This window comes from Dama dama, chromosome 32, assembly GCF_033118175.1.
Source record: "Dama dama isolate Ldn47 chromosome 32, ASM3311817v1, whole genome shotgun sequence".
In the NCBI taxonomy this organism is placed as follows: domain Eukaryota; kingdom Metazoa; phylum Chordata; class Mammalia; order Artiodactyla; family Cervidae; genus Dama; species Dama dama.
The window spans coordinates 49,659,366-49,686,227 of record NC_083712.1 but is presented as its reverse complement, the minus strand read 5'-3'; the positions used below and the strand labels follow the sequence as shown (position 1 = coordinate 49,686,227).

Here is a 26,862-nt window from a genome sequence, read left to right as displayed (position 1 = left end):
GGCTGCAAGAATCACTATGTTGAATGAAATTCATGGACTCTATGGTCAGAAGACCTGGCTCCAAGCCTAGCCTCACCCCTTGAAGGCACTGGGGGTTGACATAGCCAGAGCTTGAGCTTCTCATTAGCGAAGCTGAAGTAACAACGCTTGGTTATTTGTTCATTCATTCATCAAATGTTATAAGAATCCATACCATGGGCTCAATTCTGGGCTAGATCTAGGGCTAATGCTGAAAAAAAAAAAAGAAAGAAAGGACTCAATCCTTGTACTTGGTAAGCTTAGCATCGTTAGGATTAAAGGAGACTAAATTTAAAAAACAGTAAGTTCTTAATACATAATCATTACATCTACTATTGCCCAGAACACTGTAACTATTACGACACACAGACCAACCTTCGTTCAGGTTATGAGGTTTTTAGGGGATTTCTAGATTTCCATTTTTTTAAAATCAGCAAAAAAGAGCAATCTGCTTTCTGATGAAGTGTTTCTCCCACACTGGATTGCTATAAGAAAGACCAAAGTGAATTTGCATGCACATATGCATGAATCATACTGAATTGCTAGCATTTGGCCATTTCGACCTATAAAACCAGTGTTTTTATATGCCCATCATAATATGTCACCAGTGAGAAGGTGGTCATCAAAAGACATACGTGGGAAGGAGAACGCAGAGTGATGAATAGCACATGTTGCAAAAATTTCAGTCTATTCAACATCACATTTGACTAAATATAGATTTCTGATCATTAGACTTTAAGATATTCTTCAGAGTGGAACATTTTGGCTTCCTTCTGGTTTCAGCTCCAATGTGAGTTCTCCAAGTCTAATGAAAAATACCTTTGAAGTGAATCATCTGTACCCCATATCTGAAACAAAGGTAGGCAGCACTGCACAAAAGCCTCTGTCAGTGGTCTGTGATAAAATATCCTGAGTAAATATTTCAAGCAGAAACACATTCAGCATCTTCCCAGATCATGTTCTTCTTCACATTTCCTTCTTTATCCTTCACCAGTTCACTCCAGCACATACTGAGTTCATCCCATGCTTACTGAATGCCGAAGATGGCCAGAAAGCATTCTAGATACTGTGCATTCAAAAACACACTTGCAACAGTGTGTTTAGAGAGACAAACAGCCTATGTAACTTATTATCTGGCTCTCCAAAATATCCATAATGTCTGACTCCCAATACTTTCTGCAATCAGTTTCCACAGGTACAGAAATTTGAGGGGTAAAGATCTTGTGACCCGAAACCTGAGTCTATACTCCGTGAAGATGGATATAATCACTGCCATAAATTAGCCAGTTACGCATAAAGCTCCAGTGACAAACAAGGCCAGAAGCCATGCCAGGTCCCTGAAATTACTGATGCACGACCAAACCTACAGTGAGTGGGAACAAGTGGCCCTCGCCTGGGACAGTGCAGCTCTAAATCTTCCCTATGGGTTCAGAAATAAGCGCTTCACCATTTCACATGAGTGGAGGAACTCACTTCATCATTGGCCTGTCGTATGAATTGCTGACACAAGAAACTTATCCCCACTTAGAAAATCACAAATACCAGGAGATTGCTCATCAGTTGGAAAATGCCTGGCTTTTTCACCCATGCTGTCTTATATATGAAAATAAAGACCAGTTCTTACGGTGGTACATTTTGGAGCACTAAGCATTTAAACTCTAGCTTGGTGCGCTAATCCTCTAGCGGTAGACTTCTCGTGAATCTGTCAATGGCATATACATTTATTTATAACTATGCATCTATTACCTCCCTCTATGACTCAAAATGCCAGCAGTCTGATACCTGAGTAGCAATTCACCGGATAACATTTTGAAAAATGTTAGGTCAAACCTCCATTTATTACACATGATCTTGTGGTTGAGGATTAGAAAGTGAGAGAAAAGCCAGAATCAGCCTGTCTGTTTCTGAGTCAAGCTACAAACTGCTCCCAGAATTAACTGAAATCATTTATCTGTGTTTTAAAAAATAACATAGTGACTATGCATGTTCAAAGCTTCAGAGGGAGGCAGAACCGACCAAAAGGATAGACTCTACATTGGCAGAGCCTAATTGACATCAATTATCTAACTGAGGAAAAATGATCAAAGTACTGGACACTTAGAAAGACTTGCCTCAGACACACGTGTGGTTTTGAAAAGACGCTGAGTATGAATAACATGACTACCTTTATGTCACTATCAGGTATAAGAAGGAAAAAACAATTCACTCTAAATAACTGCTGGGAATTTGACACCTTGCTTATAATACTCTCTTTAATCCTCAGAGACATCTTATATTGTGGTGCTGGTATCTTTGCTGTACTGTTGAAAATCTGACATTCATAGACATTAAAAAAAGAGTCTTGCACAAAATTATACAACTAAAAAGCACCAAGGTAGGACTAGGTGGGTCCAAGTCCCTTAGACTGTACATTCATGAAGTTTGGGCAGACGGTACCCTGGGAAATAACTGTTTTATCACCTGGACTCCCACCGTGGAGCAGCTGCAAAACTGACAGTTGGGTCTTGGTGATTTCTCAAGGGATCATCCAGCGATTTTAAACAGTTTGCTCCATCAACACCTAAAGCTGTTTACTACAGCAGGCTTAACATGATCCCCTCTCTGTTCTCCAGAGAAAGGTGCTTCAGCTCTCTGTCACAGAGAGGCTGGGACGAAACTCGTCTCTCCTCAGCAGCTGTCCCTCAAGCTCTGACCGGGGGGTGAGCTGGGGCAGAGTTTCTGCGCGCAGCTCACTTCAGGAAGCACAGCTGGGCTGAGGAGACCTCTTTTCCTAAATTCTCTTGCCAAGCTGAATTTTATGATCTTCCCTGGCAGAGGATCAAATGCAAACTCCTAACTTACAGCCAAGTTATCTTACAGCAGCTGTTGGAAGAACTAATTTAGAATGCAAATCTGGTCCTTAATCTACAAAAAAACTGTTGCAATGATGGATGACTTTTGAAGCAATAGTTCATGAAAGACATCTCTAATGCCCTCTAGTATTACAGAGGAAGAGATATTTAGCTGCCATTTGCTTTTATTTGTTTGCTTTGGAGCAACAAAGCCCTCTAGGAGGGGCTTGAAATCCCAGGGAAAAAGGGTCCAGGTGTTTAAAATCTGCCTCAATTGTCTCTTCCACATAAGTAACACAGAGATCAGAAGACAGATGTGGATGTTAAGCTTCAGAGGATTTCTTTGTGTGCAGGACTTCACTGCATTAGGCTAAATCATCTAAAGGACAAGACACCCAGATGTAACAATTTGTCTAGAATTCCTAGCAATGTCAAGAAAATGGAAAAGTTCGTACCTATCACTGCTCACAGGATCCTGTTACTCCACTTATGAATTATCTAAGTTGACAGTGTTTCTTCTCTTTATTCACTTACTTGCCAGCTAACAGTGACCTTGTACAATACCTAATGTGTGAAGGGTTCACGGAATCTTTCCACAGCTTTGATCCTCAGGCCTTCAATCCACCAAAATCTCAGAAAATACTCAGTCCTGGGTATGAGGAAGTTTCTTATTTTTCCATTGAGTGACTAAAAAGAACCTGAACCTGGGGAATACCTATGCAGATCTCATCTGATGGCAGCTGTCAGAGAGAATGCAAGAGACCAAGAGACAAATGTGTGTCTCTACCTGTTCCTGTTTTATTAGGCATGAGAATGATGATGGCGGAGCTTCAAATCAATTCAAAGAACCATTAGGATAAGAATGGGATGGAATTTATTCATGTAAATAATGTTACTTTGAGAAATACAAACTGTAGAAGACAATATTTTAAGCAGAAAAAGTATGTTCTATGAGGCTATAAATTAAATTCTTAAAAGTATATAATTCATAAATACATATGAATATATTATAATAAATGTTATACACATCACATATTTATATTTATAAATATAAATATATGCAATGCATTATATATTTATGTAACATTTATTATGTATTGTATCATTTTAAATTTTATATTATATATAAAATTCTTAAAATAAAACATTTATAAATATATTTCATCTATATAAAATATAGTCATATATATGCATATATACTTATAAATTATATCATTTGCTTACAAATAATATCATGTTAAGCAATAGGACTTGATATTAATAATCAACAAAATTAGAAGAAAACAAAATAAATAATGAGAGATTGCTCTAAGGAGGAAAGAGTTAGAAAGGTGGAGATAAATCCACTTTGGGGTTTTTAATGAGTCTTTCAGTTTGGCTTTGTACATAATGGAGAAACACTTGTCCTCTAAGTAACTTAACTTTGACTGATTTATCTTGTGCTCAGGTGCTCAGTCGTGTCTGGCTGTGATCCCATGGGCTGCAGCCCACGAGGCTCCCCTGTCCACAGGATTTTCCAGGCAGGAACCCTGGAGTGGTTTCTCCAGGGGAACTTCCTGGCCAGGGGTTGCCCCCGAGCCTTGCAGCTCCCGCACTGGCAGGCGGGATCTGACCTCTGCACGGCCGGGGCAGCCGACCAGAGACTCTCAGGGCCTGCAGTACGCTTCTCACTCGTCCCTCTCTCCCGGGCTTCCTGCTCCGCCGGAGTCGGCGTGCTCAGAGCAGAAAGGGACAGCGGGGCAGGACCCACGCGTGTGTGCACCCTGCCTTTCCCCAGCCCATCCCACCACGGCTACCCGCGCTGACGCAGACACACAGCCGTCTGTGTTACTGACCCACCCGTCTGTGGGAGGGAAGGTGGGACTTCAACTGGGATCAGGAAACTCGCCTGGATTCCCAACAACAGGGGGGTGAGCGGGACCGACCGCAGTTAACAAATACCCTCTTTGCTCCCCAAGGGCACTGCCAAGGCCCCTGATCACCCTAAATCACGTATCTGGGCACTCATCCTGTTTGCTTTGGCAGTACTGGATGGAGGACCCCAGCAACACATCTGGTGTTAAGAATACCAAACAGATCCTGGATCCACCGTGGAACCACTGACTGTCCACGGAGGGACCAAATACTGTGGTATCAGAAAAGGAAGGCAGATCACAAGAGGACAACTCTTCATTCATGGAGGGTCCACTGGGGAGAGGGGCCTCCCTTCACGTCTTCTAAGAAGGCCTCCACTCCTTGGCATGGGGTGTGGGCTTTGATGGTGTGGCGAGGAAAATCAAGGAAGACAAGCTGCGAGAGGGCCGAGATACTTCCAAGCTCGGGTGAAACCAAGTCCAGGTATATCTACCTGCACGCATCATGGTATTTACTGAGTTGTTAATTTATGCACCCAGTAAATATGTATTAAGCAAGATATATCAAGTACTGCTCTAAGTACCTGGACAAAACAGTGAACCAAACAGGCAAAAATATTTGCCCCTATAGAGCTTACAGTCTGATTGACAGCAGACAATCAGCATAACAAATAAGTAAATGATGTAGCATAGTATAAGGTAATTAGTTCCTGAATGAGAATCACCAGGTAAGGAGAAGGAAGTGACAAGTGTTCAGATCCCAAGCACACAGGTCAGCATAAACATCACTTGGTGGTGACCTGGGGGCAAAGTTTGAAGAAACAGACCATGCAGAAATGAGGAAAGAGTGTACAGGCAGAAGTAAGAGTCCATGCAAAGACCTAGAGGTGGGAAGGCCTGGAGTATTTAAGACAGAGTCAGGACTGTGGGAAATTCTTCAAGAGATGGGAATACCAGACCACCTGACCTGTCTCCTGAGAAACTTGTATGCAGGTCAAGAAGCAACAGTTAGAACTGGACATGGAATAACAGAGCGGTTCCAAATCAGGAAAGGAGTACGTCAAGGCTGTTTATTGTCACCCTGCTTGTTTAACTTATTTGCAGAGTACATCATGCAAAATGCTGGGCTGGATGAAGCACAAGCTGGAATCAAGACTGCCGGGAGAAATATCAGTAACCTCAGATACACAGATGACACCACACTTATGGCAGAAAGTGAAGAAGAACTAAAGAGCCTCTTGATGAAATTGAAAGAGGAGAGTGAAAAAGTTGGCTTAAAACTCAACATTCAGAAAACTAAGATCATGGCATCCAGTCCCATTACTTCATGGCAAATACCTAGGGAACCAATGGAAACAGTGACAGACTTTATTTTCTTGGGCTCCAAAATCACCTCAGATGGTGACTGAAGCCACAAAATCAAAAGATGCTTGCTGCTAGGAAGAAAAGCTATGACAAACCTACACAGAATACTAAAAAGCAGAGACATTACTTTGCCAACAAAGGTTGTCTAGTCAAAGCTGTGGCTTTTCCAGTAGTCATGTATGGATGTGGGAGTTGGATTATAAAGAAAGCTGAGTGCTGAAGAACTGATGCTTTTGAACTGTGGTTTTGGAGAAGACTCTTGAGAGTCCCTTGGACTGCAAGGAGATCCAACCAGTCCATCCTGAAGGAAATCAGTCCTAGTGTTCATTGGAAGGACTGATGCTGAAGCTGAAGCTCCAATACTCTGGCCACCTGATGCAAAGAACTGACTCATTGGAAAAGACCCAGATACTGGGAAAGATTGAAGGCAGGAGGAGAAAGGGATGACAGAGGATGAGATGGTTGGAAGGCATCTCTGATTCAACAGACATGAGTTTGAGCAAGCTCCAAGAGATGGTGAAGGACAGGGAAGTCTGTTGTGCTGCAGCCCACAGGGTCACAGAGAGTCGGACACGGCTGAGTGAGTGAACGACAGCAATAACAACAGTTCCGGGCTGGGACCAGTTTGGGGTGAGTGCAATACTTGACTCAGGAGGAAATTTTAAGGGGATCCTAAAAGACTCAATAATCAAGATGAACACTATTTCAGTGCAGTATTTTGTAAACATTAAAGTCCATGCAAAATGGGACTTCCCTGGCAGTCCAGGGTTCAGCCTCTGTGCGTCCATGGCTGGGGTGCTGGTTCCATCCCTGGAGGGGGAACTGGGACCCCACACGCCTGTGCGGCCCAGTCAGAGAAACACACAAAGTCCATGCGAAATTCAGAAGTCCAAGGCGAACAAAACAGCAACGCTTGATACGGGACAGAATCTGACTCCGCACCGCCCAGCCCAGCCTCACTCACCCCATTCCCATAAAAGTTTATGCATAAAAACAGGCGGCCAGCCAGTGAGCCACAGCAGGCCAGGTCTGACTTTTTTCATGCTGCATTTGCTATTTGCCCTGGTGACTGAGCTGTCCCACACCGACTTAAACTCGGCATGTGCCTCGCTCACCTCGCCCTAGGCCTGGCCTGCGAAGGGGCCACGTGCCTGCAGAGGCGGCAGCGGGAGGAGGGGAGGTCAGGAAGGCCGCTGGAGGCCACGTGTCGAGGCCCTGTGGCTGGTTCAAAGACTCCGCCTTTCAATCCAAATGAAATGCATCACCCCTGGAGGGTTTTTTGTTTTTCAACAGAAAAGCCACCTAGTCTCAACTTGTCTTGTAAAAATGATGGGTAAAAGTAGAATCAGGGAGAATGACTAAGAAGATGTTCATGGTATTGGAGAAGAGAGGAGAGATGACCGTGTCGAGGATCAGCGGGAGCTGGTGAAGAAGTACTGATTCTGGAGGCATATTGTTTGTTTTGGTTGAAGTAGACTTGACTTACAATGTTGTGTGGTAGTGTGTGAAACTTCAGGTATTCAGCAAAATGATTCTGTTATACACATATATGTGTACACACACACACACACACACACAGGTTATTACAAGATATCAAGCAGAGTTTCCATGCTATACAGTAGGGTCCTTGTTAATCATCTATTTTATGTATTTGTTGTTGTTCAGCTGCTAAGTTGAGTCCAACTCTTTGAGACCTCATGGACTGCACCACACCAGGACCCTCTGTTCTCCACTATCTCATAGAGTTTGCTCAACTTAATGATCATCAAGTCAGTGATGCCATCCAACCATCTCCTCCTCTGTCTTCCCCTTCTCCTCCTCCCTTCAATCTTCTCAGCATCAGTGTCTTTTCCAGGGAGTTGGCTCTTCCTATCAGGTGGCCAAAGTATTGGAGCTTCAGCTATATCAGCAGTCCTTCCAATGAATATTCAGAGTTGATTTCTTTTAGGATTGACTGGTTTGATCTTCTTGCAGTCCAAGGGACTTTCAAAAGTATTCTCCAGCACCACAGTTTAAAAGCATCAATTTTTCAGTGCTCAGCCCCTTTGGAAATGAACTGAGATCATTCTATCGTTTTTGAGGTTGCACCCAAGTACTGCATTTTAGATTTCTTTATTGACTATGAGGGCTACTTCATTTCTTCTAAGGGATTCTTGCCCACAATGGTCATCTGAATTAAATTCGCCCATTCCCATCCATTGATTCCTAAGATGTCAGTGTTCACTCCTGCCATCTCCTGCTTGACCATGTCCAACTTACCTTGATTCACAGACCTCGTATTCCAGGTTCCCGTGCAATACGGACTTCATTTTCACCCCCAGATACATCCATGACTGAGTGTCATTTCTGCTTTGGCCCAGCCACTTCTTTCTTTCTGGAGCAATTAGTAATTGCCTTCTACTGTTCCCCAGAAGTGTTTTGGACACCTTCTGATCTGGAGGGCTCATCTTCCAGTGTCATATCTTTTTGCCTTTTCATACTGTCCACGGGGTTCTCTCAGCAGGAATACTGGAGTGGATTGCCATTTACTCCTCCAATGGACCACATTTTATCAGAACACTTCACTATGACCCATTGGTTTTGGTTGACCCTGAATGGCATGGCTCATAACTTCATTGAGTTACACAACCAGAAGGCTATGATCCATGAAGGGGCTTTTATATATAATAGTGTATATATGTTATCCAAATCTCCTAATTTATCCCTTCCCCTCTTTTCTCCTTGGTAATCATAAGCTTGTTTTCTATGTCTGTGGGTCTATTTCTGTTTTGTAAATAAGTTCAGCTGTATCATCTTTTTAGATTCCATATATAAGCAATATCACATGATACTTGTCTTTCTCTGAATTACTTCACTTGGTATGACAATCTCTAGGTCTATCCATGTTGTGGCAAATGACATTATTTCATTTTTCTATGGCTGGATATATTTTGGAGGTAAACTAACATGATGTGTGTAGAACTAGACAGAGAGGGTGAGATAGGAGGAAACGATGGTCTGGACATTATCATCAGGTGAACCAGAAGGATGGATTTGCCATTGTCAGAGAGATGCTGTAACAGAGAGCAGGTTTAGGAGAGTGGACCGTGGCCTTTAGCTCTGAATGTTTTGGGTTTGCGGTACCCAGATTTGCTCATCAAGTGAGCACACAGAGTGAGCAGTCGATATGACAGCATGAAGTGGAGGAAGAGATTTCAGCTAAAAATACAATATTGACACCACCTTGACATCTCTATGGGGCTTCCGTGGTGGCTCCAATCTAAAGAATCTGTCTGCAATGCAGAAGACCTGGCTTCAGTCCCTGGGTCGGGAAGATCCCCTGGAGAAAGGAGAGGCTACCCACTCCAGTATTCTTGCCCTGAGACATCAATGGATGGAGGGCTATCGTCCATGGGGTCACAAAGAGTCAGACACATATGAGTAACTAACATTTTGAAATTTGTATAGACAATTTATTCCCCTCTCTCACCTCCAGATACTGAAGCCACTGTCCCATGAACTGGAATTGAAAAAGCTTTTGTGTAGAGAAGACATCTCTTCATGAGATAGCAGTATGTTAACTTTCACTCTTTTGAGCATCTCCAGTGGCCTAGGAGTTTATTTAAAAACAAAAGAAACTGGATTCTCAATGAAGTACCTACAGTCAAGTTAGTTTCCACTGAGTTTCAATTCATCGAGCTTTTTTCAATTTAAAGATTGGCAGCGTGTTTTGGGCCAGAGGAAATGACAAGGTCAAACTGTTAGTAATGATGTCACAAATGTGTAACTTCCCAAAATCTGCATCACATTTCTTGTCAACCTGTAAAGTGCTAACAGAATTACAATGTAACTAAACACATCCACAGGGGGAACACAGGAGAAAGAGAGGGGAGAAAGGGAACTCTTCCCTGGGTCATTCATCTATATTAAAGATCTGTTATTTCATATACGTCTCCAGTAAACGATAATACATTTGTCAGACAATCTGAGTCTGTTCAGGTCAGTTCAGTTCAGTCGCTCAGTCGTGTCCGACTCTTTGCGACCCTGTGGACTGCAGCACGCCAGGCGCCCTGTCCATCACCAACACCCGGAGCTTGCTAAAACTCATGTCCATTGAGCCAGTGATGCCATCCAACCATCTCATCCTCTGTCGTCCCCTTCTCCTCCTGCCTTCAATGTTTCCCAGCATCAGGGTCTTTTCCAATGAGTCAGCTCTTCGCATTTGCCTTTGTTTTGTTTCACAGATTAATGTAAAAATTAATAATAGCTAAATGCATCAAATGAAAACAGCAGTCTCTCTTTGTAGTCCTATTTCACTCAAAAATAGAAATTTATAATATTTTGTAATAACCTATAATGGAGTAGAGTATAAAAAAAGAAATATATATGTCTAACTTAATCATTTTGCTGTGCAGTTGAAACTAACACGGCATTGTAAACCAACTGTATTTCAATAAAAATTTAAAACTCATGATTCCCAGCAACCAAAAAGTAGATGATGTATTAAAAAATAGAAATAAATCATTATCCTAGGCAGTCCATCCATAGAAGAAACTGTAGGTTTTGTTGATTCAACCTTTTGATAAAAAGGTACAGTTTCTAATTAAATCCATATTATTCTGTACTTCCATATTCTATGCAGGTTTTTTTTATAATGCTGTACTCTAAAAGTTAAAATAACTTTCATCCTTCTCTAACTTACTGATCTAAATTTTATAAAGTAATACAAATCCAATGAAATACAAGGAAGAAAAAATGTCTTTGTGGGGTACACAACTGACATATCAAATGTTTCTTTATATGGATGTTTATTTTAAATACTTTATGAAATCAATAAATATTTTTCCATGAAAACGTCTATCATTGCTCCAGTACTACTCTGAAAATGCCGCTGTTTTAAGAAATAAGAGTTGACTTAGAGAAATAAGAATTCCTTTTCCCACACAGAACACATATTACCATAGAGAAGAGACTTGAGGCTGCAAAGGAGGGGTGGAGGAGAGAAGGACTGGGAGGTTTAGACTAGCCGATGCGAACATGCAGGATGGATACAGCACAGGGGGCTACACTCCGTATCCTGTGATTCAGCGTCACGGAGAGAAACATAGAAAAGGGTACGCACACAGGTAACTGAGCCACTCTGCTGCACAGCAGAGACTAACACAACGTAAATCAAAAGTGCTTTAACAGGAATATCAGTATCGTCTTAGCTAAGAGTAATGCTGACTCTGAGCAATTGATTTAAAAACATTTACTTCTCAATGTCTTTTTAAACCACGAACAGAGCTAGTGTTACTTAAAATTAATTCAAAATTTAAGATAAATATTCCCGAGCCCAAGCCAAAACATAAAAGAAAAAAAAAAATCTAACTTGGGAAACCATTTTCAAATCCACAAAATTAGACTTGCAAACATTCTAGTAAAACGTATGCTAAACTGTCTTACAGCAGCATTGAATATTCATTGAATTATCATTCATATGATTTTAATTTCTACCATAACTGCATTAAGAACGGGAAAAAGTTAACACAAAAATAAGGAGAAATAGATTATAAGCTACTGTTTGGAATGAAGAAGGAAAAAGCACAATGATAAGAACAATACAGTAGAAATGACAAACCAGATTTTGAGTGCTATTTTGGGAGCATCTTTTGTATGAGGGAGCAGACTGAGGCAACGATAGCCGTGACAACTCAATGAGACCAAATGTAAATGATAAAGCCATGGACAAAAGCCTTGACGGAAAGTGCTTTTCCCTTCCCGGGGCGATCTGCGCTGGCCTTCCAGGTGTAATATGATGTTCACTGATGAGCTGATCAACAGAACAGAACATCTACCCAGCTGTAATCAAGAGTGATTGATGGTTGGGACAAAAAAGTTGATTATCATGACAAGTTCGCTGATGCAGAGAAAATAAGCCTCTGCTTGGGAAATGGATAAAACCTGTTCAGAGACTACCTCCTGAAACCTTATTATATGGAATCTAAGAGAAGGCTTAAAGTTGTGCAGAGGGGCCTCATGTCCCAATAAACCTGATAAGAATAAATCTGCCATACATCAATCTTCAGAGACTACTAGGTACAGGATTTAAAAATACATGTAGACCCAATAAAATGGAAGCCACGTACTCTCAAGGCTATGTGTGTGATTCTTAAAAGTTCTCTCTCCATGTCTCAAATTATCACTGAGAATTGCACACGGACACAGAATATTAAACTTTGACGGCAGAGCACGCCTCCACGTGTCCTCAATGCTCCTCCACACAAGGAATGGGCTCCCAAAGAACTGCAACGTTTACTACTATCAGATTCAATCTGTATCAAAACTGAGATTTGGATGGAGACAACAGATCCTGGAGGCAGTATTTTGCATTGAAAATGAGGTTTGGCAGGCTTCAGAAAGGTGAATCCAGGCCAGAACATAGGGTCCATGTACAGGTTTGTGAAACAGTGGCTGGATTATGCAGAGATCCACAGGTTGTGGAGATAGGCACCCCTCTTTTCAGGTTCTGGTTCTACCGTCATATTCTATCAATGCAACCTAAATTTAGTGCGTGATTTATAGCAAGCCTGGTACAGTGTCATTCTCCATCAATTCATGATACAACCAAACAGCCATTCCTCAACTAGTCATCCTAAAATATGCAGTGGGAGGAAGGTAGGTTCATCTCATCTCCAGAGAGATCTTTGGTCATGGGGACACTCAAGAAAGTTAAGTATATTTCATCACAATTACTGTAGTTAATTAGGGCTAGTGGTGCTAGTGGTAAAGAACCCACTTGCCAGTGCAGGAGAGATAAGAGACACTGGTTCAATCCTTAGTCAGAAAGATCCCCTGGAGGAGGAAATGGCAAGCCACTCCAGTATTCTTGCCTGGAAAATCCCATGGACAGAGGAGCCTGGTGGGCTACAGTCCATGGGGTCACAAAGAGTCAGACACGACCAAAGCAACTTAGCACACACACACTATAGTTAATTAATACAGAGAACAGGACTCAGGAAAAGAGACAATAACAAACACAGCTATAAGGAAAGGAAAAGTCCATAAAACCCAAAATGGCTTAAGAACAGTCTTATGAACTACCTCTCTCCCCCACACCTCTGCGCTATGTGGTCCTAAGTTTCCAGGGCTATGGTGAGACTGATAATATATGAAATGCTGAAATAAGTTACAGTGAAATATAATAAAAAATTGCAAGTAGCCTGATAAACAGTGACTACAATAAACGCAAATGGTTGAACAAACTTGATTTTTCAAATTTTGAGGCTTTTTATTATTGGCAACCATTAATGCAGTTGCTACTTTTGGTTTCTACAAGCTCATTAGTGCCTAGTGATATTATAAGAAATGCATATGGTGATAGAAAGAGATACAAAACAACTGAGGACATTTATAGAAGACATGTACATTAATGATTTCTGAGCCACGGGGCTACATCAAGGATCTTATTCCATGGCTAATAAAGACTTCATGAGTCAGAAAGTGAGGAGGTGGCTGGTGTTCTCTGAAACCTTCAGGGTATAATCATAAAGTTAAAATTGGGGGATTTGGACTACACTGATTTCTTTGCAAATAACTGAAAATTCAGAGGTTGTTACAAGGCAAGCTTTCCTCATCACAAGAACCAGCTTCGAGGCGGTTCTCAAATCTAATTCCACTTATTCATTTCTTTTTCAAGTCATGTGAATTTCCATTTCTCAGGTTTCAGGGAACCAGTTACTTAGGATACGAATCCTGCTTTGTAGGCAGGCGGTGGGGAAGAGGCAACCTAAAATTCCATTTTTTATCAAAATGCAGCAATTATTCTAAATGTTCTTAGTGAAGCTGCAATAGACACTGTCTTAGAAAATCCTGTTTCAATGTTCATTTTCTTGAAATGGCAATAAAGAAAAATGTTTCTGGTCTTGAGTACTTTGGACATTTATTTATTCAACATTTATTGAGTGATACCTAAGATTGGTAGAGCTCTCCCAACATTAATAGGCTGCCTGCCTCATCTTTGGGGGCAAAGAAAGAATTTTAGTATATTTAATCAGGATCATACCTCTTGCTCACCACGTTCAACCCTCCCCATCACACCCTGTCCTTGAATGGTTTACACATGCCTAACTCTCTTCTCATACTTTGCATCCAACAGGTGGCATTTGATGAAACAGACTTGCAGAGATTCTCTATTTCCCCCACCTGTCAAAACTTACTACAATAATGTTGCTTGCCCTTGAGGCAATTCTCAATTTTGAAATACGTTCCTAGGTTCTAGCAATCTGTACTAGTGGCAATCTTACCACTGGCATTAACCTTGACTAACTAGTTCGTTATTTGTGGAGCTGAAGTGACCGATTGTCTTGGCTGAAAACTCAGCCGACACCAATACAAGTCTTGAAATAAATTTTCTTTAGGGAAGGTCCCTTGATAAGAGAAGTAAAACAAGGAACACAAACTTTGATACAATAGACCTGTTAAACCTAATTGATATCTATAAGACATTTCACCCCAAAACAATGAGTTTCACCTTTTTATCAAGTGCACATGGAACCTTCTCCAGGATAGATCACATCCTGGGCCATAAATCTAGCCTTGGTAAATTCAAAAAAAATTGAAATCATTCCAAGCATCTTTTCTGACCATAATGCAGTAAGATTAGATGTCAATTACAGGAGAAAAACTATTAAAAATTCCAACATATGGAGGCTGAACAATACACCGCTGAATAAACAACAAATCACAGAAGAAATAAAAAAATGAAATCAAAATATGCATAGAAATGAATGAAAATGAAAACACAACAACCCAAAACCTATGGGACACTATAAAAGCAGTGCTAAGGGGAAGGTTCACAGCAATACAGGCTTACCTCAAGAAACAAGAAAAAAGTCAAATAAATAACCCAACTTTACACCTAAAGCAACTAGAAAAGGAAGAAATGAAGAACCCCAGGGTTAGTAGAAGGAAAGAAATCTTAAAAATTAGGGCAGAATAAAGCAAAAGAAATAAAAGAGACCATAGCAAAAATCAACAAAGCCAAAAGCTAGTTCTTTGAGAAGTTAAATAAAATTGACAAACCATTAGCCAGACTCATCAAGAAACAAAGGGAGAAAAATCAAATCAACAAAATTAGAAATGAAAATGGAGAGATCACAACAGACAACACAGAAATACAAAGAATCATAAGAGATTATTATCAGCAACTATATGCCAATAAATGGACGACTTAGAAAAAATGGACAAATTCTTAGAAAAGTAAAATTTCCAAAACTGAACCAGAAAGAAATAGAAAATCTTAACAGACCCATCACAAGCACGGAAATTGAAACTGTAATCAGAAATCTTCCAGGAAACAAAAGCCCAGGACTAGACAGCTTCACAGCTGAATTCGACCAAAAATTTAGAGAAGAGCTAACACCTATCCTACTCAAACTGTTCCAGAAAATTGCAGAGGAAGGGAAACTTCCAAACTCATTCTATGAAGCCACCATCACCCTAATACCAAAACCTGACAAAGATGCCACAAAAAAAAGAAAACTACAGGCCAATATCACTGATGAACATAGTTGCAAAAATCCTTAACAGAATTCTACAAATTCTAGCAAACAGAATCCAACAACACATTAAAAAGATCATACATCATGACCAAGTGGACTTTATCCCAGGGATACAAGGATTCTTCAATACCCACAAATCAATCAATGTAATACACCGCATTAACAAATTGAAAAATAAAAACCATATGATTATCTCAATAGATGCAGAGAAAGCCTTTGACAAATTCAACATCTATTTATGATAAAAACCCTCCAGAAAGCAGGACTAGAAGGAACATACCTCAACATAATAAAAGCTATATATGACAAACCCACAGCAAACATTATCCTCAATGGTGAAAAATTGAAAGCATTTCCCCTAAAGTCAGGAACAAGACAAGGGTACCCACTCTCACCACTACTATTCAACATAGTTTTGGAGATTTTGGCGACAGCAATCAGAGCAGAAAAAGAAATAAAAGGAATCCAGATTGGAAAAGAAGAAATAAAACCCTCACTGTTTGCAGATGACATGATCCTCTACATAGAAAACCATAAAGACTCCACCATAAAATTACTAGAGCTAATCAATGAATACAGTAAAGTTGTAGGATATAAAATCAACACACAGAAATCCCTTGCATTCCTATACACTAACAAAGAGAAAACAGAAAGAGAAATTGAGGAAACAATTCCATTCACCATTGCAATGAAAAGAATAAAATACTTAGGAATATATCTACCTAAAGAAACAAAAGACCTATATACAGAAAACTATAAAACACTGGTGAAAGAAATCAAAGAGGACACAAATAGATGGAGAAATCTACCATGTTCATGGGTTGGAAGAATCAATATTGTGAAAATGACTATACTATCCAAAGCAATCTATAGATTCAAAGCAATCCCTATCAAGCTACCAACGGTATTCGTCACAGAACTAGAACAAATAATTTTACAATTTGTATGGAAATACAAAAACCCTCAAATAGCCAAGGAAATCTTGAGAAAGAAGAATGGAACTGGAGGAATCAACCTGCCTGCCTTCAGGCTCTACTACAAAGCCACAGTCATCAAGACAGTATGGTACTGGCACAAAGACAGAAATATAGATCAATGGAACAGAATAGAAAGCCCAGAGATAAATCCACGAACCTATGGACACCTTGTCTTTGACAAAGGAGGCAAGGATATACAATGGAAAAAAGACAACCTCTTTAACAAGTGGTGCTGGGAAAACTGGTCAACCACTTGTACAAGAATGAAACTAAAATACTTTCTAACACCATACACAAAAATAAACTCAAAATGGATTAAAGATCTAAATGTAAGACCAGAAACTATAAAACTCCTAGAGGAGAACATAGGCAAAACACTCTCCGACATAAATCAAAGCAAGATCCTCTATGACCCACCTCCCAGAATATTGGAAATAAAAGCAAAAATAAACAAATGGGACCTAATGAAACTTAAAAGCTTTTGCACTACAAAGGAAACTATAAGTAAGGTGAAAAGACAGCCCTCAGATTGGGAGAAAATAATAGCAAATGAAGAAACAGACAAAGGATTAATCTCAAAAATATACAAGCAACTCCTGAAGCTCAATTCCAGAAAAATAAATGACCCAATCAAAAAATGGGCCAAAGAACTAAACAGACACTTCTCCAAAGAAGACATACAGATGGCTAACAAACACATGAAAAGATGCTCAACATCACTCATTATTAGAGAAATGCAAATCAAAACCACAATGAGGTACCATTACACACCAGTCAGGATGGCTGCTATCCAAAAGTCTACAAGCAATAAATGCTGGAGAGGGTGTGGAGAAAAGGGAACCCTCTTACACTGTTGGTGGGAATGCAAACTAGTACAGCCGCTATGGAAAACAGTGTGGAGATTCCTTAAAAAACTGGAAATAGAACTGCCATATGACCCAGCAATCCCACTTCTGGGCATACACACCGAGGAAACCAGATCTGAAAGAGACACGTGCACCCCAATGTTCACAGCAGCACTGTTTATAATAGCCAGGACATGGAAGCAACCTAGATGCCCATCAGCAGATGAATGGATAAGGAAGCTGTGGTACATATACACAATGGAATATTACTCAGCCATTAAAAAGAATTCATTTGAGTCAGTTCTAATGAGGTGGATGAAACTGGAGCCTATTACACAGAGTGAAGTAAGCCAGAAAGAAAAACAGCGATACAGTATACTAATGCGTATATATGGAATTTAGAAAGATGGTAACGATAACCCTGTATGTGAGACAGCAAAAGAGACACAGATGTATAGAAGAGTCTTTTGGACTCTGTGGGAGAGGGCGAGGGTGGGATGATATGGGAAAATGGCATTGAAACACGTAAATTATCATATGTGAAGCGAATCGCCAGTCCAGGTTCGATGCATGAGACAGGGTACTCGGGGCTGGTGCACTGGGATGACCCAGAGGGATGGGGTGGGGAGGGAGGTGGGAGGGGGGTTCAGGATGGGGAACACACGTACACCCATGGTGGATTCATGTCAATGTGTGGCAAAACCAATTCAATACTATAAAATAAAAAAATAAATAAATAAAACTGAAAAAAGAAAAAAATAGAGAGAGAGAGAGGTAAAACACAAAGCTGGGACTTAGGAGCCTGGTTTTCAGCCCTTGTATGATATGTTTCAATAGCTTAGAGACCTTGAAAAACTCACTATCTTGGCCTTTGGCTTTTCCATCCATACAATCTATAAAATGGACAGAATGATTTCTTAGACATCTCTTAAGTTCTAACTTAACAATTCTCTGAGGGACTCACAGTATTACATAGAAATATGAAAATCTCTATGATTACTGAAGGCTACATACACATCTGCTTGTCATATCTAAAATCAACTTTCTCTTTCTAGACTTTCAAAGTCAAATTTTCCATGTCTAGGGCAAGTCGATACAAAAGTGAATTTTATTCATTTGTTTTTCCTTGTTTATCAAGAAAACAAGCCCAGAGAAATATGGACTCTTTTATAAGAATTTTTCTTTTATTCTTAGTTCCTTACCCTTCATTCCATCCACAGCTGAAACTCTAGAATGTTCAAGTCTATTCAGAGTCCTAAAAGGTCCCAATATTGAAGGTTTATTTTTAAAAGCCTGACAAAGAAACACACCGACTCTTCAATAGATTCCCATATTCTTAACTGGCACATTGTCTCCCAAAATCTAGAACAGCCAGGCCCAGTATTTCTTGTTCGGTCTTACTGTTCAAGGTTTGTTTCCTGAGAATTCCTGGCAGGGTCTCGGGCTCTATGCAAGATGCAGAGTCGAGTGAACCGAGCACCCTCCAAGGAACCGCTCGAAGGAGCTCCTCCCATGGGCTGGGCCGGCGACTCCAGCCTACCGGGCCCCGATGGTGTCCTCAGGCGCCGACACTGGACTGCCCTGTCCTAGAACCGCATCTGAAGGGGCAAAGTGCCCAGGGGGAGGGCCCGACGGTCAGGCCAGTGCTCTAAATAGCCTGTGAGTCCCGGAGAGAAAGAGCACACACTTCTGAAAGAGATGCTTCAAAGTTGCCTGAAAATTAAATTTATAACTGGGTTCCTCTGAAGATCCTTTGGGACACAGCAGCAGCAGCAACAGACTTAAAGAGGTTGAGAGTTTTTTTTTTTTTTTTAAAGGCAGCTGTGCCAAGGACAAGTGGTACCTGCTGGTTTTAAAGGTAAAAGGTAAAGATTGACCTGGAGTGGGCGTCTCCAATGTTAACACAAAGATACACAAAGATGCTTTCAACAGGGTCGATCTCTGCAAGTACTTTTTTTTTTTTTTTAAGGAAGATATTTTCAAACTTCTATATTCCTTAAGAAGTACTTTAACATTTGAAGAGTGAAATATCTGTAACTTAGTTATTTATCCCATAAAATTAAAATGACCATTCCATTTCATTCACTATAGAGTTTATAATCCCATTGCCTACATGTTGCATTTTATATCCTTACAAAATGGCTATAAGAAATGGCTCATCATTTTAAATGAGATGATTGTGGAACACAATAAAGATAGGCTATTAAGAGAAAACACATCTAGACAATGGGTTGTCAAATTCCTGATAGAATTTTTTTTCTACCAATTCACTCAGCTTCTTTGGATGCTGTGTGTCTTCAGGTTTGAGGTTACATGGGTTTCCCCCAGGCATAGATCTGTACTAACCTTTCTCCTAAGATATCAATAAAACACTGAAATTTGAATGATACAACAATAATATCACTCAACTTTCCTGGGCATCTCGGAGACTGAAGATACGACCATAAACAGGCATGAAATATTTAGAAAATTGCAACTGAGACTTGCAAAATAAAATTTTCAATTTGGGATAAAACATGTAGCTTGAAAACCATAATAGGATAGTAGAGGCAAACATCCTTTATAAAACTGAAGCATACTCATAAAGGAAATTTGGAAAATAAGTAAAAACAAAAGAATAAATAGTTCTTCCACTCCAAACAAGTATGAGTTTTTGTTTTTCTCTCCATCTAAGCAGCGTTTCCTTTAAATATCAGGACTCTATCCGCCCCCCATATTATTGATTTAAATATTTAAAAGATGTGTCCTAAGATCTTATGTTAAAGACAGTGTAATTATCTAAGTTTGGTCATTTGGTAAGAAAAAATACTCCCATTAGCATCTTCATCATTATGATGCCACATTTGATTATGGAAGTTTTCAACAGAGATAGGAACTATATTCAAATGTATTGTTTGGTTCCACTACATTTCTGGGTTCTAAAATGCAGAACAACGATGATTTCTATTTTATAACACCATCGGGAAATGGATCAATTATACTGGTGATGCTCCTGAGGGTTCCCTCTGGAGGGGCTTGCAATCTGTAAAGAATGTCTTCTAAGGGGGTTGCTCCCCTCTGGTTCATCAAACAGTCCCCTGAAGTCATTACCACTTGGCTGTCTTGAGCCACACAGGATTTGTTCCTGCTGTATTCTAGTTCGGGGGTGTACACAGACACTTGCATTTTCCTTGTGTTTATGACTAACTGTGTGAGTGAAGAGCAGTGAAGGGGCATTGGGAAGGCTCTGCAGACCTTGCAGGGAGCGGAGCCCACGGGGTGGACGGCCCAGCACAGTGGACTGCCTGCCCAGGTCATTCCACCAGGCAAGGAGGCCTGGGACCCTCTCTCTGGGACGGCTGGGCGGGAGACACCCAGGACACCAGCCACCCCATCTCTGAAGGGGAGGCTGGCTCTCTGGGTGGACGTGCCGCCCTGCCTGGAGCAGGTGAGGCAGAAACGGCCTGGACACTCACACCAACCCGGCGCGGCCAGCCTCTGCCATGCAGCCTTGGACAAGCCTTCTCTGCACTTCATGCCTTAGTTTCCACCTTGAAATTAGCAAGCTTTCTTCCATCTCTAACATACCAGTAAGTGCTGTTTGGGGGACAGCCACCAGAGTGACGCTTAGATACTACAAGTTTGTGATCCCTCAGTTTTGGGGCCTGAGATCTTATTTTCCATTCTGTAAACAGTCATTGAGTAATTAATCATTCTCTACCTCACTTAATAATCTCACAGCCACGCTGGACTTGCTGTAAGTTGTCTTTCAAAGGCACACTTACTAACTCGTCCAGGCCAATGGTAATTTACACTTATTTTAAGATGTTGATAAAATAATTGGTCAAATTATAACTTTTCATTCTTTAATTGGAAGCCTTTTTGCATAACTCCATGTGTGTCCCACATAAATGCCAAAAAGAGTTTCATTTTTTCCCCAAAGTGAATGCCTGCACCAGGAGAAGGTAATCTGATTTAAAATGCATACAATATAATGTGCTACTTAGAAAAATATCCATACGGTGGAAAATGGAAAATGTACCACACAGGAAACATGTATGGTATAACACCAAACTACAGGCTTTATAACATGAAGGGTTAAAAAAATAAAAGCTTAGAGGGGAAGGAAATTGAATTTTCATGATGCAGAGATGAAAAGAACTACAAGCTATTATTTTCATTGGAAGAGGAAGAAGCTTTGAAATGTAAAAAGGTTCGTAAGGCAAAAATACTTTCCTATGTGACAGAGGATTCAACCAAGCATACAAGTGAATTACAGCGTCACTTTTCCAGATTCTAGGTTTAAGAATGGAAACAGGATGATAAATGCTTGGTATACGTGGAAAGAGCAAACAGGCAGTTTTATTGGGATTTAAAGCTTTTGAAGAATAAAATGATCTATATGCACATATATATGTATTTTCTCTTTATTTAGAGACATTTATATATGAATGAATGGATCATAAATCCAATTTATCTTGGCATTCAGTATTAAATATTTCATGAAATTGGTATTTATAGATATGACCAGTCAATGAATAAACAAATCTTATATTTTCAGCACATTAGTTTCCCTTTATTGACATCATAATGCCATAGAGACATTTTTAAGGTCTCAAAAGGAGTTTCCACTCCTATATTTCAATTTTGCAATAATTATATTTTGCTTGTACATCATAGTTAATAGGTTGCTATGCCATTCATAAACTCAATAATATTGGAACTTCCTACATAAAAAAATATAATTTAAAAAATGTGCACAGCATAGTAAATTTATATTCAAGGTTCAAGACAAGGAAAAATGTAAATAAGGGCAGTGAAGGCATGCGTCCTATTTGCACAGATCAGAGAACTGGCCTGTGCGAATGTTTGACACATTCAGGTGGCCATGCTATTCAGTCCAAAGCTGAATCAAACATCCACATGAGTATCTACTGAAGGCATGACAGGGATATTTAGGTCCTAATCCCTGGAATGATGGATATGTTGCTAAATTTAAAATAGAAAAGTTATTCTGGATTATCTAGGTGGGTCCACTGTGATCACAAAGGTCCTTAAATGTGGAAGGGTGAGGCAGAAGAGAGAGTGATTCCATATGAGATGAGCTCAGTCGGCCTTGTAGTCTTGAGGATGGGAGTGGGTATCAGGCCAAGGAAAGAGGGCAGCTTCTAGAAAAGAAAGACAAGGAACTGAAATTTCCCTAGGGCCCCCACAGGGCCATCACCCTGCTGACACCCTGCTTCCGGCCCTGTGAGACCCATTCTGACTCTCAGCTCCAGAACTATGCAGTGCCACAGCGGAGTCACCTTAAGACACTAAAGGTGTGGCACTCTGTTAGAGCAGCAAGAAGAGATGAACACAGCAGCATCTAACCAGCAGTCAAGCCTGCAACTGCTCAGTTATGTGACACTGATATGTGTCACACCTCCAAACACCGCAGGACTTCTCCTTTTAGAGGAATCTGAAAGCAAAGTTGTGAGAGTGAGAACCAATTTCCCTAAAAGGTCCATCCTGGTCCCTATATCACCTTGAAAATTCATTAGCAAATGAACACAAATACATTTTTTAATCCTCTCTTATGATGGAAATAAAATAACTTTACGTTTTAGAAAAGAAGTATGCAAATCTTTATTTTTATTATGTTTCATATGTTAATAATCATAATATGGTGTTTCCTAAAGCATATCTAGCAGCATTTCTAGTTTTTTTTTTTCAATCTGATTTTGATATCCATCTGGAAGGTTAGTAGAAACACTTAAAAAGATATTACAAAAAAAAAAAAAAGGATCAACTGTCTTGAAGTGGTGAGCTACCCATTACTGGAGGTCTTCAACCCACAGACTTAGTCTTGATCTGGCCAACGGTTTTCTTTCAATATGTGGGAGATTGGGTTAAATAAGCTTGAAATCTCTAAGACTTCAGTTTACAGGAAGTTTCCTTAACATGGACAAAAACATTAGCAGTGAAACTGTTGGCAGAAAGCTTGATATTTGAAGGAGCCCCATTAGATGTAAAGAGTGGAAATGCGGCTCCTGAAAGACTTCCTCAACATCATCCAGTCAGTTCCAAAGTGAAATATCAGAATAAAGGATACACTCAACAATTATGGAAATGTACAACTGCTTGCCAAGTATTGAAAAATGATCAGGACTGCACTACTAAGTTCAGAACTCTTGTTTGTATGTCAGGGAAACTTTTTGTGTACCAGCTGGGAGAGAATATTACATAATACTAATCACTTGAAATACTTGTAAGTCAAACTATAGTAATTTTCTTAAAATTCAAATCAAGGTGCTAATTATTAAAAAACAAACAATGAAACAAACAAACAAAAACAAAAGACAACCTTTCAAATAAAATGCTGTATGCTTACTGTATTCTTTCAATATTAATAGTAGCCCATTCGAGTGCTATGCAGGCAGACTCCTCTCCACGTTTTTAAGTCAGCAGAGGGAATGTTATAAAATTACCCTGGTGATTGTACCAGTTTAAGGATGAGATCATAAGACAATAGCAAAATTTATACAACATGAAATGTTCTCACAGAAGGAAAAAGCCACTCTTTTTGTGACACGTCTATTTCCTCTGCCTGATTATTTCATATGCGACCATCATCATCATATCACCTAAGGGACTTATTTGCCTAGGGTGATTAAATGCTAGAAGGCCTAACATTCTCTAGAACCCAGATTTTTTTGGTCATCTCCATACAGCACATCAATTTAGGGCCAGATCATGGAACCCTGGAGGGGTCACACTGACAAGCTGGGGTCCTCTATTTGCCAAGCGCACCCACAAATGTTCAATTTTTGTTCCTTCCAAACCTGCATTCCTTTTCTTTTCTGTTATCTCAGGACCAACTCCACACCAGGACAGGTTGAGGAGTGGCAGTATTTTCCATATGGGCTGCAAGCCAAATTAGCTTCTGTGTTGAATTCAGAGTTAACCTTGACTCTTAGAAAAGGTATAAAAGATGCACCTCCCTCTCTGTGAATAACATGCAAAGGGTCAGGTCTGCACTATCTCCCTCCTGCCATGTTTCCTCCTAACTTCTACTCATTAGGGGCTGGGCTCCCTTGAGGTCTTTAGAATCGCCTGTTAAAATGCTAGTCCTTCTAGGTCGGGGACTGGAGATCTGTAACACAAAAACAGTTAAAGGCACCAGAGCCGACCTGGAATTAAGCGTCATCAAAGCAGGAGAAGAGAATTCACAACGTCAAAACCATGGCCTTGAAATATCACCTGGGACCTACCTTATTTCAGAGATGTTATTTATTGAAAATCTCATTAGTCCTAAATTTTGACTGTTCCCCAAAAACAAGTGTGTTATCTAAATTTGGCGTTCCTGGGAGACTAAAAAATACCATTAAAGCACAAGTGCAGTTTGCTTAGGTGTGATTTTTCTATAGAAAATGACCAAACATAATATAACAAACTCCAAAATTAAAGCACATCAGGAGTTAAAATGTTATCCTTGAATTTTGACATCAATCACTGGAGAAAAATGTTTCAGAAATCTCTTCTGCAAGGTTAGAACAGCAAACTGCATTTTTTCAGTGAATACTAAATGGTAAACTTACATCAGAATTAAATCTCAACTGGCAAATGTTGCACGAAATGATCTGCTTTCTTCGATGAGGAAGAGGAACCCCGAAAGTATGATTTATTACAGCTTTCTGAATCGGGTCCATCTGTAATGACAAAAAAAATACAACAAATGGAAATAAAGCTTGTCAGTTCCATTGGAATGTTGCCTGTTTCATTAAAGAACGAATCTGGATAGCTTCAATCTACTGCTTGCACTAGAAAGAACATTTTTATTCTAAGAAACGGCATTTCCACTTTCTTAGAAAATAGACAACAATGAGTCGGAAGCACAGTGTGATAAAGAAATGATAAATGTACCCATTAGAGTCTGCATGCTAACCGCTTCTCTCATTGAGGATCCACAATGGTCCCAGTTTGATAACCCTCCTATATAATTAAAGATTTATCAAAACTCAAGTTATCGTGACTGTGTGAAATCTTACACAGCATTGAGTCTGTACCATTGCCTCAAATGGACTTCAAAATAGATGAAAATGGATAATTAACCTTCTGCTATGTTTGGTATCTTTTCTGCCTAAAGAATCTAGCATGGGTTTCCCCTGCTATCTGAAAGGAGAAGCCACTACCTTTAGCACCCATCTTGCTAACGGCTGCAAAATGCAAATGGAGATAAAGCACAGAGGTTCAGAGATACAGCGCAAAGCCTTGGTGCCTGGCCGCTGAGACACTGCGCGTGCTTCCCTGGAGAAAGAGCTAGCAACACCAACCTGCTGATCAGGGTCTGTGCCGCCTCAATAAGGGCTGTTGCAAAAACAAAGCTGGACACCATTTCCACCATTTGTCCTTTTTTTTTTTTTTTGTAAATCCACTTCGGATTTGCTTTGGTTAGTGAAAACAGGTATTAATACAGGTCTTTGGTTAAAGCGAAGTGATAAAAGACAAACTTCGAAAAATCAAGGGTTACTTGCACACAAATTCTGCTTTCTAAGAACTCAAAAATGTGGAACTATGGGTTCTTTCCACAATCACTGACTGATCACCAAACACATACTGCTCTCCTATGGGCTCATACTTGGAGGTCAGAGAGTTTGGTCCAGATGTCAGTTCTTTCTCTGCATCCCACTCCCAGGACAGGACACGGGACACCCAAGGCATGATGGTAGCAATCCAACGCTGGTAAAATGGAATGTCACCAAGGTTCGTTTCAGGGTCCTCATCCACTGTTCCCAAATGTTAGAATCAAACTTTGATTGTCTTCTTAAAACTTGCACAATCTCTGTGCTCTTTTGCATGTATCTCTTAAGCTTGTGACGAAGTTTAGTCATAACAATTCTTGAAATCACTTAGCGCAGTACAGTGCCAGGCACATTAAAAGTCAATAAATCTTGGCTATTATAGTTTCTCTTTTGTGTATACGTATGTGATGATTAGGGTAACAGGAGCCTCATATTCCTACAGTCTTTGTTGGCACTTTCTGTCTCTCACATATCCAAAAAACATTCCAAAATGATTTCAATGTCATACACCAGCCACTGATTCTGCTGAATGCTTGCAGACTTTGGAACTGTTAACTCTCATTCGATACAAAGTTCTTCTGAGAGTCTTCACCATGGTCTGAGTCAGTTCAGACAAGATTTGATACACACAACAGCTCAGAATAAGTCTGTGAAAGATGCTCTATGTGCTTCTGTGATACATTACAGTTCACTAATTAGCCTAAACCAGTCACTGATAAATTCTACCTCCTTTTGTGTATTTCAAGTCATCAGTACCCCATTAACTCATAGACTCTTTCCACCAGTAGGGAGGATAAAGGTTTTCTCTATTCACAACTTCTATAACGCTGTCTAGACACTCATAATGCACTGTTCTAAATAATAACAATAATAGCATCAACAAAGAAATGACAGTGCTCAGTATTTATT

At 40.1% G+C, this 26,862-nt stretch overlaps 1 protein-coding gene across 1 annotated transcript in view; it reads right to left on the bottom strand.

Moving 5' to 3' along the window:
- ZNF385D (zinc finger protein 385D) overlaps positions 1-26,862 on the bottom strand; it is a 346,567-nt gene that overhangs the window by 119,739 nt on the left and 199,966 nt on the right. The window contains exon 3 of the mRNA XM_061134610.1: positions 24,970-25,080. Coding sequence (XP_060990593.1) covers positions 24,970-25,080 — 111 coding nt within the window. The remainder of the gene's footprint in view (positions 1-24,969; positions 25,081-26,862) is intronic.